The following is a 13,992-nucleotide window of genomic DNA, read 5'->3' on the forward strand; positions in this document are numbered from 1 at the left end:
AAAGCAACCCCTTTTGCTTGTTTTCTTTCTCTTTTGCTATGTGCTCATCCTCTGTGTTTCTATTGAGTAATTCATTATTCTTTGCCCTTGAAGATAAGGGAAGTTTACTTATCATATAAATCAATGCGGAATGTATTTCGTAATAGAGGACTTTGAATTGTAATCATTCCCAGTTTCCTTTTTTTCTTTCCATGAGAAGATCATCCTGAAACAATAACAAACTTTCTTATTCATATGAAAATGTCAATAACCAAAAGAGCAAAGAAAAGTTTAGCTGTCTAAAAAAAAAGAAAGAAAGAAAAAGAAAGAAAGCTATTTTACACACAAACTGAAAGTACTGATTACTGGTGCCTGAAGATGAACTAACTATTGTCTTTTTTATTTATTTTTTTAATTTTTTTAATTTTATTTTTTATTTTATTTTTATTTTTTTTTATTTTATTTTTTTTTTTTTTTTTTTTTTTTTTACCTTGAGCACAAAAAGTATCTCAGTTGATCCGTGCACTATGCATACGCTTACCACATTTTAGATCCATGGGACAGTTGCTTACTTTTCCCTGAAAATAGATCCTGAGAAATTCGTCGCTTTTTTTTTGTTCACTATAAAACTCATACTGATTGCTTCTCTTTCTAAGTGAATAGACTATAAACTAGTTCTATACGTTATCTTTAGCTATCAGTTTAGTGATGAAGAAAAGATGACATGATGTAAACAAATGTTTTTACTTTGGTGACACAAACAAGTATAAAGCAGACACTATACTTCCTTCAGGTCTAAAAACCAAAATAAACGATACAAGTAAAAGAAAATTGGGTGTCTTTGATACATATATATGCTATGATGCATTGTTAATAGTCATATAAAAGCGTATAAAAGCATGCAATATCTATGGTTCTATATAAGCGGGAAGACTAAACTATTAGTAAAAAGTGTCTTCTAAAAAGAAATAATATTCTTTTCTCTCTTTCAAAAAGAAAAAGCCTTACATCACATTTCAACAGTATTTACCTTTTCTTTTTTTTGAAGACCAAAGTGCCATGAGAACGAGTAAGGTTATATAGAGACCACAAGTTGAAACTTTTTAACAATGCCTTTTTTTATATAGTACCAGAAGAGTTAATACAATACAGGTTACCACGCGGTTACATACCAGATACAGATCAAATTAGCAAATCGTAGCACAGAATCAGTTTATTATTGATCTGATCACCACTTTGCTTCTGAGAGTTCCTTTAGGCACTTATAAGGCTGGCGACAATATGTTTATCGATGGCACAGTGTGTGAAGCTCTTTATATACCTCATTCATCAGATCTTGTAGGCTTACCTCCTGTAGTAGCAGAAATACAACACACAGTGACACGCGAGTTTATGTGTCGAGCCGTCCAGTACTGCCTGAATGTGTACAAGCGTTTCCACATTTTATCAATTTTATTCATCGTCTGTACCTCGAAAACAAAGTTCAAAACTCTGAGAGGCCTCTTCAAATCTGTCAAAAACAAGTCTAACCTCTTAGAAACACCTTGCTGCCACTTCGCAACTGGTTGCTTCATGCTGACCAAACAGAGTATCCATCCTTTTATTGACAATCACGATACCAAGAAATTGGATCCTTTGGTTGTCTTTGTTCATTTCTTGACTTCTGGCCAGCAAAACATAATCACTATTGACCGATGGGACAACCCAACCAATACAAGACTGTACTTTGTCACAATGGAAATGGTCAAAAATAACAGAAAAACAGAGAACGACAAAGTCGAAGCGTTACAAACGATTTGTCAAGCAACACAAAATCAATTTGAGAGAATAAGGACGACCGTTTTCGACAACCCCAGCCGAGCGCATCAATACGCAGAAGTAGGACGGCACTATAGCGCAAGTCTTGAAGTACGACGCAATGAAGCAAGAATTAAACAATACACCTCCAGAAGCAACAACACCAATGGAGCTTCCTAAAGACTTTGACGGCGCTTCTAGTTCTATAAATTCCAAATACAAAGATTTGATTGCATTCATCGATGCTTGGGAGCAGAATAACAAAGGTCGAATGAATTGGTCTGCCTGTTGGGAAGATGGAAAGAAAAAAGGTCTGTTCAATGAGTACTCAAATACCCATAGCTTGAAGAATATATACCACAGAGCAAAAAATGATACCTAATCACCATTAGCACCGTTTATATGACAAATTAGTAATTAATGAAAAAATTATCAGTCAGGATTATCCCAATGTTTTATCGTAAAAAAAAAATACAGTTTTCTCATATCCAAACTTTTTTTTTGTGTGTTAATGACGATGTTGACGATGTTGCAATCTGCATTTACTTTATTCTCTAAAGCTATGAGCTAAAGATATTTCTCTTCATCTACATACTAGTTTGAGTGAATTCGTCAACCGTTGACAAACGTAATGCAACAGGAATCTTGGAGTAAGAAATCATTTACAATTAAAAATAACTTTGTCTAATGAAAAATGAAATTCTCTGAAATCAAAAGAAATACACCAGCTCTAGTTAGCTAATTCCAACAATTGCTTTTACCAAAGTAGACAAAAATAATGACATTTGTTTTCGAGAAAACGCCAAATTCCATAAGTTTGACTATATCGTACACACAAAAATGTTTGGGTCAGAAATTGAATACAAAATTGGCTTTCAGTCGAAAAAGTGGTCGAGGGGTAGTAAAGCCGTCGTTTGTCAGAGATACGTAAGACTTTTACTATAACAATACATAGCGAGAAATGCCTCCATAGTGCTATAAAGTACTGTAAAAGCATTAATTCTGCAATACGTATATAAAAAGTGTATGCTATCGTCCAAAAGCGAGAATACATTTCCATCTTTTTCTCATCTTTTTCATGACAACTTTATTGTACTTTTTACACCATTAAATGCGCCATACTAAGCTATATAGCTTTAATCAATGCGTCTCTTGATTATTCCTTATAAACTCTGATAATTTTAACCAAATTAATGACTTTTACTACCCAGGGCAAGCAGAAACAGAGAAGAAAATGTTGGTGTTTGAAATATCCAGCCCTTCTCCTACAAGACATTTGATGCTTATCATGTCCAAAGATGCTCTCTTTGGACTCAAGAGTTTCCAAGGTTATGATAACTTCTACTTGTAAATACCTAAGCCATTGCTTAGAGGACATTTGTTACAAATGCCTGTCATTCTAGAGCCGAGATTTAACAGTTTCTCTCTTTTGATCTTTCTTTTACATACAACCCTTCAACAGAACTGTTAGTACACAACTAAAAAGAGTTATAAACAGACAGCCCCTAAGCAAAAAAAAATGAGGATCATTATTTCTTTTTGTGGCAAATACTTGCTTATGATCAATAAGTAACGTTGCAGCAATGATTGGCTACAGAATTTAGGGCTGCTGATTTAATGATAGTCAATAAGCCTGTTTTTTTTGTAACATGCAACAAGTGAAGGACAGAGAAAAAAGAAAAAGAAAAGACGTGTAATCAATTATTTTAAATACTAGTATATACTTTATTGAATAAAAAGATAAAAAAAAACTGGTACTTTAGCCAAATACTGTAATTGTTTGTTTCCAGGAACTAGGACGAGGACATTTGATTTCTATAAAGACAAAGCAAGTGCTTTCACAATTTGTCTTTTGTATTTTGAATGACTTTCGATGCTATTAACAACTTTGTTGGTCTGTGTAACGTTAGAGGGTCGATTTACTCACAGGTATAAAAACATACGCTTTTATATGACTATTAACAATGCATCATAGCATATATATGTATCAAAGACACCCAATTTTCTTTTACTTGTATCGTTTATTTTGGTTTTTAGACCTGAAGGAAGTATAGTGTCTGCTTTATACTTGTTTGTGTCACCAAAGTAAAAACATTTGTTTACATCATGTCATCTTTTCTTCATCACTAAACTGATAGCTAAAGATAACGTATAGAACTAGTTTATAGTCTATTCACTTAGAAAGAGAAGCAATCAGTATGAGTTTTATAGTGAACAAAAAAAAAGCGACGAATTTCTCAGGATCTATTTTCAGGGAAAAGTAAGCAACTGTCCCATGGATCTAAAATGTGGTAAGCGTATGCATAGTGCACGGATCAACTGAGATACTTTTTGTGCTCAAGGTAAAAAAAAAAAAATAAAAAATAAAATAAAAAATAAAATAAAAAATAAAATAAAAAATAAAATAAAAAATAAAATTAAAAAAAATTAAAAAAATAAATAAAAAAAGACAATAGTTAGTTCATCTTCAGGCACCAGTAATCAGTACTTTCAGTTTGTGTGTAAAATAGCTTTCTTTCTTTTCTTTCTTTCTTTTTTTTAGACAGCTAAACTTTTCTTTGCTCTTTTGGTTATTGACATTTTCATATGAATAAGAAAGTTTGTTATTGTTTCAGGATGATCTTCTCATGGAAAGAAAAAAAGGAAACTGGGAATGATTACAATTCAAAGTCCTCTATTACGAAATACATTCCGCATTGATTTATATGATAAGTAAACTTCCCTTATCTTCAAGGGCAAAGAATAATGAATTACTCAATAGAAACACAGAGGATGAGCACATAGCAAAAGAGAAAGAAAACAAGCAAAAGGGGTTGCTTTTCTGTTTATAGAACTGACAAGTAGGGTGTTCATCGCATGTTTTATGCAACTAAATAAGTTTATATGTAACACAAGATTGGGCGTCCTCTCTGAGATGATTTCTATCAAAAAAAACAAAAACCAAGGAAAGGAAGGTCAAGGAAAGGAAAAGAAAAAAATTACTTATAAAAAGCACGCAGCACTCTTTTTTATTTCTTTATCTTTTCTTTCTGTTTCTTTACTTTCTCTACTCTGGTCTCTTATGGTCTCTCTCTCTTTTTGGTTTGTGCCTTATCTACTTCAAGAACGCGTCTACTGACATCTCTGCTTTCTCTGAAGTTTTCTCTTTACTTGGTTCGTTTTCTTTGCTTGGTTTTCTTTGCTTGGTTTTCTTTGCTTGGTTTCTTTGCTTGGCTATCTTTGCTTGGTTCTTTCTATTTGGTTTTAAGCAGCTACGTATTGAGGATATACTAGTTATCTGTAGTCTAACAATGGTATGGGTAGGTGTGGTTGCGGTAACGCTACACTGGTGAAAGCTAGTGTAGTTGTTTCTTGTTGTCTCTGTCTCTGCTTGGTATCTTTGCTTGGTTTTTTATTTGTTTTAAGCAGCTACGTATTGAGGATATACTAGTTATCTGTAGTCTAACAATGGTATGGGTAGGTGTGGTTGCGGTAAACGCTACACTGGTGAAAGCTAGTGTAGTTGTTTCTTGTTGTCTTTGTCTCTGGTTCGTTTTCTGGCAAGTACCTTATCTATTCTAAGGATGCGTTTGCTGATATCTCTGCTTTCTCTAGGATTTTCTCTCTATTTGGTTGGTTTTGTCCACTGGTGTTGCTCTCTCCATGGCTTTCAGTGTTCGATCCTAATCGTTGTTGGCCTGTTATTAGCCAATGACTTACTTTCTTATTTACTGCCTCGAGAGTAAGGTACGGGGGTATATAGGCGTTGGTCTGCAGCGGGATGAAGGGTAGTCGCTGGGAGTTATTGACGGTTTCTTATAGCTATCTGGCATTTCCTAGTGTATCGCAAGCCTGAAAAGGTATCAAGAAAGGAAGTGAAGGAGTACAAGTCAGTTGCCTTCTCGTGGCTACTCCTGTGAGTAACTTCTCTATGAAGTGAAACTAAAGACTGACATTATTTAATAAACATTTGCTTTTAATAATGAATAATGACTTGTACTTTTTTTTATTGCAATGATGTTTTCTTGAAGACTAGCTGCTTTTACTTTTGTCTTTAGAAGTTTAAGGGCTTGCTTAAAGCAACGATTTACTTTTGTTTCTTTTTTACATTCTTTTTCAAGGTAAGTTCATGTTGCTTATTTGATTTCTATATATCTTTCAATAGTGTAGTTGTGTTTGTTTAGTGTTGTTCAGACATAAAGCCACACTGAAACTTGTGTCATCAAAAGCAACGCGCAATAACTTATGTTTATTGACTAGTCTACTCAAACTGGTTTTTTAGTTATCTAAAAGGTCGTCTAACAAGATGTACTGCTGGTTCAAGACTATTTCTCTCCCTGGTTCTACTCTGATTTGGTCGGTAAGCTCTATGATAAACAAGGTGTACTCTACTCAGGCTGGTTTCTCAACTGTCTGTAAGGCGTTTGATCAAGTGGTATAGGGCTTTCAAACCCTTTTCTTCAGACTCTGGCTCTCTTTAGGGTTTGGAAGATATACATTCAAGGCTTAGTAAGTTTTGTAGCGTAAGTCTACTTTTTTGAGTCTTTTTGTGTCTATTCGAGAGTCTGATCAACTCTTGTTCAGACAAAAAGAGGATCTGAAAAGGCTTGATTACCCTGATCAAACCCATCATGTGTTTGTGATGTGCATATCCTTTTTCTTTGTTGTCGTATTTGTGTAATAAGAGCTATGCGTATATTCCATTACATCAACGGCTTTGTCCACTCAAGTATGTTGCTTGTTGTCTTTCGTCTTTAGTATGAGGTGATCAGGACTCATTTCACTTGCGAAACTACAGTGATGTTGTCTTCCATATGCCATAACACTACGCTCTGATTTTGTCTAACTGGTGTTTAGTCTTCCTCTTAACTCGATCGAAACGCATTTGCGGTTTGTGAGCGTCAGTAAAAAGAAAAAAAAAAGGTCTTAAGCAGAGTGCAAGAGACCAATGTTTGAAATACTGAACCTCCCACTTGCATGATATGCACCATTTGTCATACTCAATAGTTACTCTTTTTGACCTCAGAAATGTCATGTATAATAGCAAAACTTACTCTCAAACGCTCTGTAAATCGAATGTTATATGAATTAGTACCTATTTATTAGTCAAAATTTATTGAAAAGGGGCTTCTTTTGTACTGATTACAGTGTTCAATCAACTTTGAATGCAGATCTGAGGGAGCTCAAATCAATCGTCTTTATCATCTTAGTAAACTCTTTTTTCTATCAGAAGTACCTAGACCTAACTCACCTTATTTCGGTTGGATCAGTCCTACATTGGGTCATTCCAAAAATTCTTGTTTTTTTTTCCATCTTCACGAACCTCTGTGGATCCTCCTGTAGTGATCTGAGCACTTTTCAATACAAAATATAATAAATAGTCTTTCATAGTATAAATGAATAATAACTTATAGCACTATACATCATAGATATAAAGCAAGCATTGTATAATGACAGTAAATAACGATAACTGGGATAATATGGATATTTACAAATAAGGAAACCGTAATTGTACCTTTTAGATAACCAGGAGATTAAAGAGAATCTACATAGTCAACTCCCAGACACAAGCTGTCAAAGTTTAAGTAATCAATAACAATATTACAATTAGTCAATAAATCAGGTAGTATAAAGACAATCTGGAAAAGATATACTTTAGAGAATTATCATTATTTTTGTAATAAAGAAATACTGAACAGTCTCACTGTATTCCTTTGTTTTCTTTTCTGTTTTCTATATTTCTTTTCACAACCTAAACACCACAACTGATATAGGCTAACTTAGAATCACATAGGCTGACACAGGCTGACACAGGCTGACACAGGCTGACATAGACTGATATAGGCTGATGTTGTGAACATATATGAATTCGTATGCGTAGATCAATAAATGATGATCATGGCAAAAGACCAGATCACATCTATGGCAATTGCAATGGATCTATAGTCACTGACATTCACTCATTCTACTAAAAGTACTACATTGTCTTCATATTCAGAGATTATGAGCCTAGTGACTCTGTTATTATTAATGGCCCTCATAAAGTGACAGTTAGAGCTGACAAATACATTAGCATTGGCATTTGACAAATATGTAATAGTTTATTCAAGTTCAGGTCAGATCATGTACTATTGGCTGAGCTGACAACTTCCTCTAAAGGCATTTCTCTTAATTGCTCCTGATCTACAAATCAATCCGTATCAAGTAGCTAACCCAAACAATATTTTGGCCGAGAAGAAAAAGTATAAATACCTCGACATTTTATAGCAATTGAAAGATAACATTTCTTGGAGAAATAAAAGCCTATACAAGTTCTAACGGACTTTCTCTGTGTTCTTACCTTTTCTCTTATTCTATATCTATTCTCTCTTCATCTCATAACAGCTGCTTTGTTCTGTTTTAAACCAGGCTCACAGGTCAACTACACCCTTCCTTTGCATAGATTTTAGCAAACTCGAATTAAGCAAGCGGCAGCTGAAAATCATTTTTGAAAAGCAACTACTAGCCGTTGACAACGTCTTCTCTTCCCAAATGACAACTGCTGCAATTCGATATCCTTATTGAATGCTCTTGATTATCATTTTTGCTAGGTCACTCTTGCAGCAGAGTAGTTACGACAGCTATAGCAACCATAGTAGCCATAGTAGCCATGGTAACCATACACTACAGCGTGAGCAACTGCATTTTTCTTCCATCGCTTACGCTGTAGTGACAACTCTATAAAAAAGTAACTAGAGCGATGGAGAAAATTATAGAAAGACTTGTATACCTCAGGCCTTCGTTGTCAGTGTGATGGACTTACCTAAAAAAAAAAAGAAAAAAAAACATTTTCAAACATCATAAAAATATGACAGTTATGCCGAAATTACAAGTATGCCATTTGCGTACTCAAAAAAATATTTTTTGAAAAGCAATAAAAAACCGCTATTTTAGAATCAAAACCATTATTGTAAAATAAATCAAAAATATTTTCTGCAACGACAAAAAATAAAAAAGTAAAAGATTTCATATTTTCTGCTTGAAATTTTGAAAAAATCTTGTTTTTCGATTTTTCTGTTTTAAAATAAAAAACAAGTCTACCGACCATTAATCTCTTCTTTTAAACTAAAGCAGTAAAGCCATTATCCGGTAGACTCGTTTATTTATTTAAGGCAGAAAAATTGAAAAATTGGCTTTTTTCTAATTTTAAGCAGAAAATATGAAATCTTCTGCTTTTTTATTTTTCTGTCATTACAAAAAATATTTTTGTTCTGTTTTATAGTGGTTTTTATTTTTATTTTTTTTAATACACAAGTGGCATACTTGTAAGTCGGTATGAATGTTAAAGGAGTTTGAAAATACATATGTATTTTCTTGCATTCATGAGAAGTTTCTAACATCTACGGCTATTACCGCGATCTTTTATGGCTCTACCTCTGCTTCCTGTAGACATATCGAAAATTATAGTGGTTCCTTAATTCTCCATATTTTTGATCTGTGCTGGTGTTGATCATACACGCCTCACTATTGACGAGCCGTACAAATAGTCCCAATTCATGATAAGAGCAACTCGGCTGACCCAGTCAGCTACTGACTAATTAGTCTGACTATTATCTCCGGAAAAAACAATCGAAAAATGCATCAAAGAACTTCTCCAAGGCCAAGTATCGTCCTTAGACACTGCCCAAGGTGGCTTTAGAGAACGCAAAAGTGTCCTTGACCAAGCTCTTTGTCTTTCAGAAATTCGTAAGTTGTTTTTTCTTCACAACAATACTCAAGAACATTAGCTCTGTACTTTATTGGAGTACTAGATGGACCTCTATACATTTGCTTCTATCCCAAATCACTCTATATAACATACTACCACAAACAATCTACTTCTTCCAACATCCAACCAAATGTTTCTATTTCTTCTCTGGTTACAAACTCACGCCCAGACACACCATTAGATCAGCGCTCTTCTCTCCATTCCTTTTTTGCCCCTATTCTCTTAAGGTGTTTTTTTTAGCTTAGTAAAGTCATTCATTTCTATAAATTGATCGAGTCTGAACAGTCGAAGGCCACATTGGACCATGTGTTCAAAAGGATCTTTTCTACAAAATCAATAAACTAGCAAACTTTAAGTATGAGTTTCAGAAAATTAACAACAGTGTGCAAGTATGTTATTTGTGCCAACCGAAATACATTTCTGGAAGATAACTACTTTTAGATTTGAAAAAAAAAAGAAAAAAATACATTCTCGTCACAGCGTAAGCGATTGTATTTTTCTTCGATATTTGAGTAAAGGTTTGGCCAGAATCTTCCATTGCTTCTGCTGTAATGTCTTTAATTCTAAAGAAATTAAATATAAAAAGAAATTGTGATAAAAAACAATATAAAAATAAAAAATGTTGTCGAAACATTAACATAAATCTACATAAAACTGTATAAAATTTCATATATTGTCAAAGAAAGGAGCACAAGAAACTAACAAAATTTTTTTCACAAGACTATTATGCTAAGGAGAAAATTAATTTCAAGAATCCAAAACACATACAGTTCTTCTATTATTCTGCCATCCATGGTCATCCATGGTCATCCATAGTCACTCATGATAACGCGTGTTCATCTATGTCAACCCATACTCATCCATTCCATTCTAATTCATCCATGATATTCCTTGCTATTCTACCAATGTCCAAATAAGAGCGAGAAAATTCAAATCAAATAAATAATTCTGTTTATTGAGTCATATCTTTAGATGATTGCTTATATAAGGGTTCAGCATGCTCTGCAGAGATCCTTGTTCTATAAAGGAACCTTAGATAGTACAATTGGTTCAGATAAATCACTAGCTACTGCTGTACAAGGATCTGCATTAGATAAACCAGCCAATCTCTAACCAGCTCAGTGTGATTGACAGGTTGATGCATAAGATTTTCTGTTTAATTCGAGACATTTTAGCAATAAGACAATGACTGCATAATTAGATGTAATATTGTAGCTTTTGAGGTGTATGTATCTTGACTATAGATAAAGCAAGCAATCAAATTAGAGCTGTGAACAGATGGTAACATGTAGTCATTTGTACCAGATTTAATGAGTTATGACGCTTTCATGAGCAAACGTTCTCTTTCTTTTTTTTTAAGCATTGTCTTCAAATCAGCATTCAAAGTCTGTCGTACATTGTGAAGGATGTAAAAGAGACCCTTTTCAGTTGACATCGATTAGCGAGCGAGTACTCATACTAGTACCAAACGATGTGCATAACATTGAAAAGTAAGTCAAACTATAGCATTTGACACTTTTCAAGTCAAGAAAAAAAAATACACACACAGTTTTAGATATAACCAATAATAAATGTCTGGTATTAGATACTCTCTGCTTTGAAGACTATTTCTTTTTCTTTTCTATCAAGGCTAAGTGAATGCAAATTCACTTCCTCATAATAGTTTTGTCGTGCCAGCACTAATCTGTATGATTTCAATCAAACATGTCAAAAACAACTTCATTCTCTATTGCCTTACACAAATCTTTTGAAGCAGAATATTCATTTGCATGCGAAAGACACTACTATTATAAGACAAGACAATGGTATGAAATTATGGAGGACTTTACTTTTTTTATTTTATTTTATACATGTGTTTATTTCAAAAAAAAATAAAAATAAAAAATAAATAAATGGCGTCAGTCTTTAGTTTCACTTCATGGAGAAGTTACTCACAGGAGTAGCCGCGTGAAGGCAACTGACTTGTACTCCCAGGCCCTCTTCACTGACTCATGTCAACCGCCTGCAGATTGATAGTGTTGCCAGATCCTTAGAAAAACCTCCCTCATCAATAGCAACGGTCACCATCATGCTTGACCGGCGGCAACGTCTATACACTCCCTTATCGCAAAGCCAGCACAGTCGATAAGAAAGCGCAATCATTGACTATAACAGACACACCGGAGCTGGTACATGCGCTGATATTGACGAAGGCGAGCACTTACCTCAAAGGGACCGGACCATGAAACGAGCAGCTGAAAGTAAAGAAAGAAAAAGAAAAGATTTAAAGAAAAGATTTAAAGAAAAGAAGTAAAAAGAAAAAGTGCTGCGAGACTTTATATATCCCCTGTTTTTTTTTCTTTCTGTCTCTTTCTATTTGTTTCTTTTGATAAGGATCAGTTCATAAAGAGAAGAAAGAACGCCTGATTTTGTATTACATTAAAGCATAAAACATATGATCAACTCTTTACTTCTCAGCTCTTTAGACGCAAGAATAGTCCGTAGAACTATCGCCCATCTTTCCCTGAAAAATAAAGCTTTCTTTTTGTTTGCTACAGAGCTTATATCCATTACTTTCTCTTCCTCTTTCAGCCAAAAAGAAACATGAACTAGTTCTAGAAATTGTCTTCAAACTTTAGTTTAGTAAACAAGAATTGTATATATGACAAACAAATGTTTTAACTAAGTTACACAAATAAAAGCAGATCACACACTTTGTTCCCTTCAAGTCCAAAAGCTAGGATAAATGCTTGAAATAGAAATGAACAGCAACTTGTGTTTTTCTTAAACAAGGTATTGAGATCTCTTCGACCAGTCATGCTGTACTGTCAAGAAGCATAAAGAACCATGTACTGCTGCATACCTGTGAGTAAATCAATTTTCCAGAGTTATGCGGAAAACTTTTCCATCCTCAATGAGGTAAAGTATTCAGCCTCTTTAATTAACACAATACAAACAAACCCAGAAAAAGAAAAGAGGCCTTATTCGAAGAAAGCAATTGGCTAGCAAGACATATTCACATGAAAATAAAAAAAAATAGAATAAAAAGTCTAGAGCAAGTTTTTTTTTTCAAGGCTCGAATAAAAAAAAAAGGTATACATACAACATTGAGTTCATGTAACTGATACTTTTAGTCTCTCTGTTTATCTCTCTTCAAATCAAGCGTCTTTCCTCTACAAATCTAACGACTCAAACTATTCAATGCACGATTTATTGGGGCTTTCTCTATTTATCTGCTTTCTCTTACACAACAGAAACAAGTAAATAAGAAAAACTGGCGTACTGAAAAAAAAAAAAAAAAACTTCTCTTTGATTTTATCTCTATTGGTGACTGGTTGGTAGAAAGAAGACTGATGTCGTTTATTGAATCGCGTAAAACAAGGGTATCTGTTGTTGGCCAACTTCCGCAAACGTCTACTCCTGATAGGCAAAGTACCAAAAGAGGGAAACGCGCATCGGCATTGTCTTGAAGGTTACACAGTAGATCTGTAGGGATTATTAGTAAAGGAGTTCACAAGCATTACCTGTGCTTCTCTTTCTCAGCACTGATAGGCTTGTTGTGAGGAAAGAGCTAACAGAACTAAGCTTTAGTAATAAGGCCTATCCCCTGGATTCTACTACAAGGTTACCGATATGATACGGCTAGTACTATATAAAGATCTGCTGCCTACTGTCTACTACAAAAAGTCTAATACAGAATGTTTATTATAAACTATATACCATCAATGATTTACTGTCTACTATGCAATATTTGCTCGTTACTATTTAACAATATCACAAAATGACTATCATCGCTCTATTGAAACAAAACTTTTAGCACACACATATACATACATGATTACCGTACAGTAAATAAAAACCGGCTCTTTATCTTTGTTTGCAGTGCACTTAAAGCAACTTCTAAGCCTTTCCGATGGGTATAATCATTCTGTTTCTCCATGAATTTATTAAAAGTTCTTTTCATTAAGCAGTAGAATAAGACCTTGTTTTATATAATATTTATGCAGATGGATTGGCCTTCTTTTTTATCTCAATGTTATGTATATTTCAAAGATGATTCTGAAAACTATTTTTACTTGAATAACTATAATCAAAAGAGCGACAATAAAAGTTGGGATCTGCAAGATCTGGCAGAATAGCAGGATTTCTATCTCTTACCTTTTTGCCTCCAAAACTCACTTTATGCACTAAAGCAAGGTGTGATCTAAAGCTGCTTTTATTCAAGTACTTGGATTCATATGTTTCGCAGTAATTGTTGCGATCAAGTGGCACAGTTTCCTTTTTTCTTCGGTTGATACTGACATAAATACTGTGTGTGTGTCTCGAAGATGAACATAAAAACGGTCCTTGTCAGCAGCAATTCTGTTGCATGAACTACAGTAATGGTTTGGGTCATTCGGGTTAGCTTGAATATTTGGATTAGGTATATGTCTTCTTCGGATATGATGTCTATAAGACCCTCTTGTTTTATACTTTTTTTTTTTTTTTTTTTTTTTTTTTTTTTTTTTTTT

General features: G+C 34.0%; 2 protein-coding genes across 2 annotated transcripts; both read left to right on the forward strand.

The window, feature by feature from the left end:
• Positions 1–982: 982 nt before the first annotated feature.
• On the forward strand, positions 983–2,183 carry B0P05DRAFT_564512 (uncharacterized protein). Its single transcript, XM_051580849.1, has 3 exons — positions 983–1,048; positions 1,107–1,142; positions 1,181–2,183. The coding sequence occupies exons 1-3, from the start codon at positions 1,039–1,041 to the stop codon at positions 1,954–1,956; spliced, it is 822 nt and encodes a 273-aa protein (XP_051429530.1). The 5' UTR covers positions 983–1,038; the 3' UTR covers positions 1,957–2,183.
• Positions 2,184–5,037: 2,854 nt separating this feature from the next.
• B0P05DRAFT_564517 (uncharacterized protein) lies at positions 5,038–5,459 on the forward strand (the record flags this gene model as incomplete). The annotated part of the gene is made up of 3 exons (XM_051580850.1): positions 5,038–5,075; positions 5,233–5,315; positions 5,371–5,459. Coding segments are annotated over exons 1-3 (164 nt in total), but the record flags the coding sequence as incomplete, so codon positions are not given.
• Positions 5,460–13,992: the final 8,533 nt, after the last annotated feature.

The sequence above is a fragment of the Gilbertella persicaria genome (genome assembly GCF_025201335.1).
Source record: "Gilbertella persicaria strain CBS 190.32 chromosome Unknown B0P05scaffold_75, whole genome shotgun sequence".
Taxonomy (NCBI): Eukaryota; Fungi; Mucoromycota; class Mucoromycetes; order Mucorales; family Choanephoraceae; genus Gilbertella; species Gilbertella persicaria.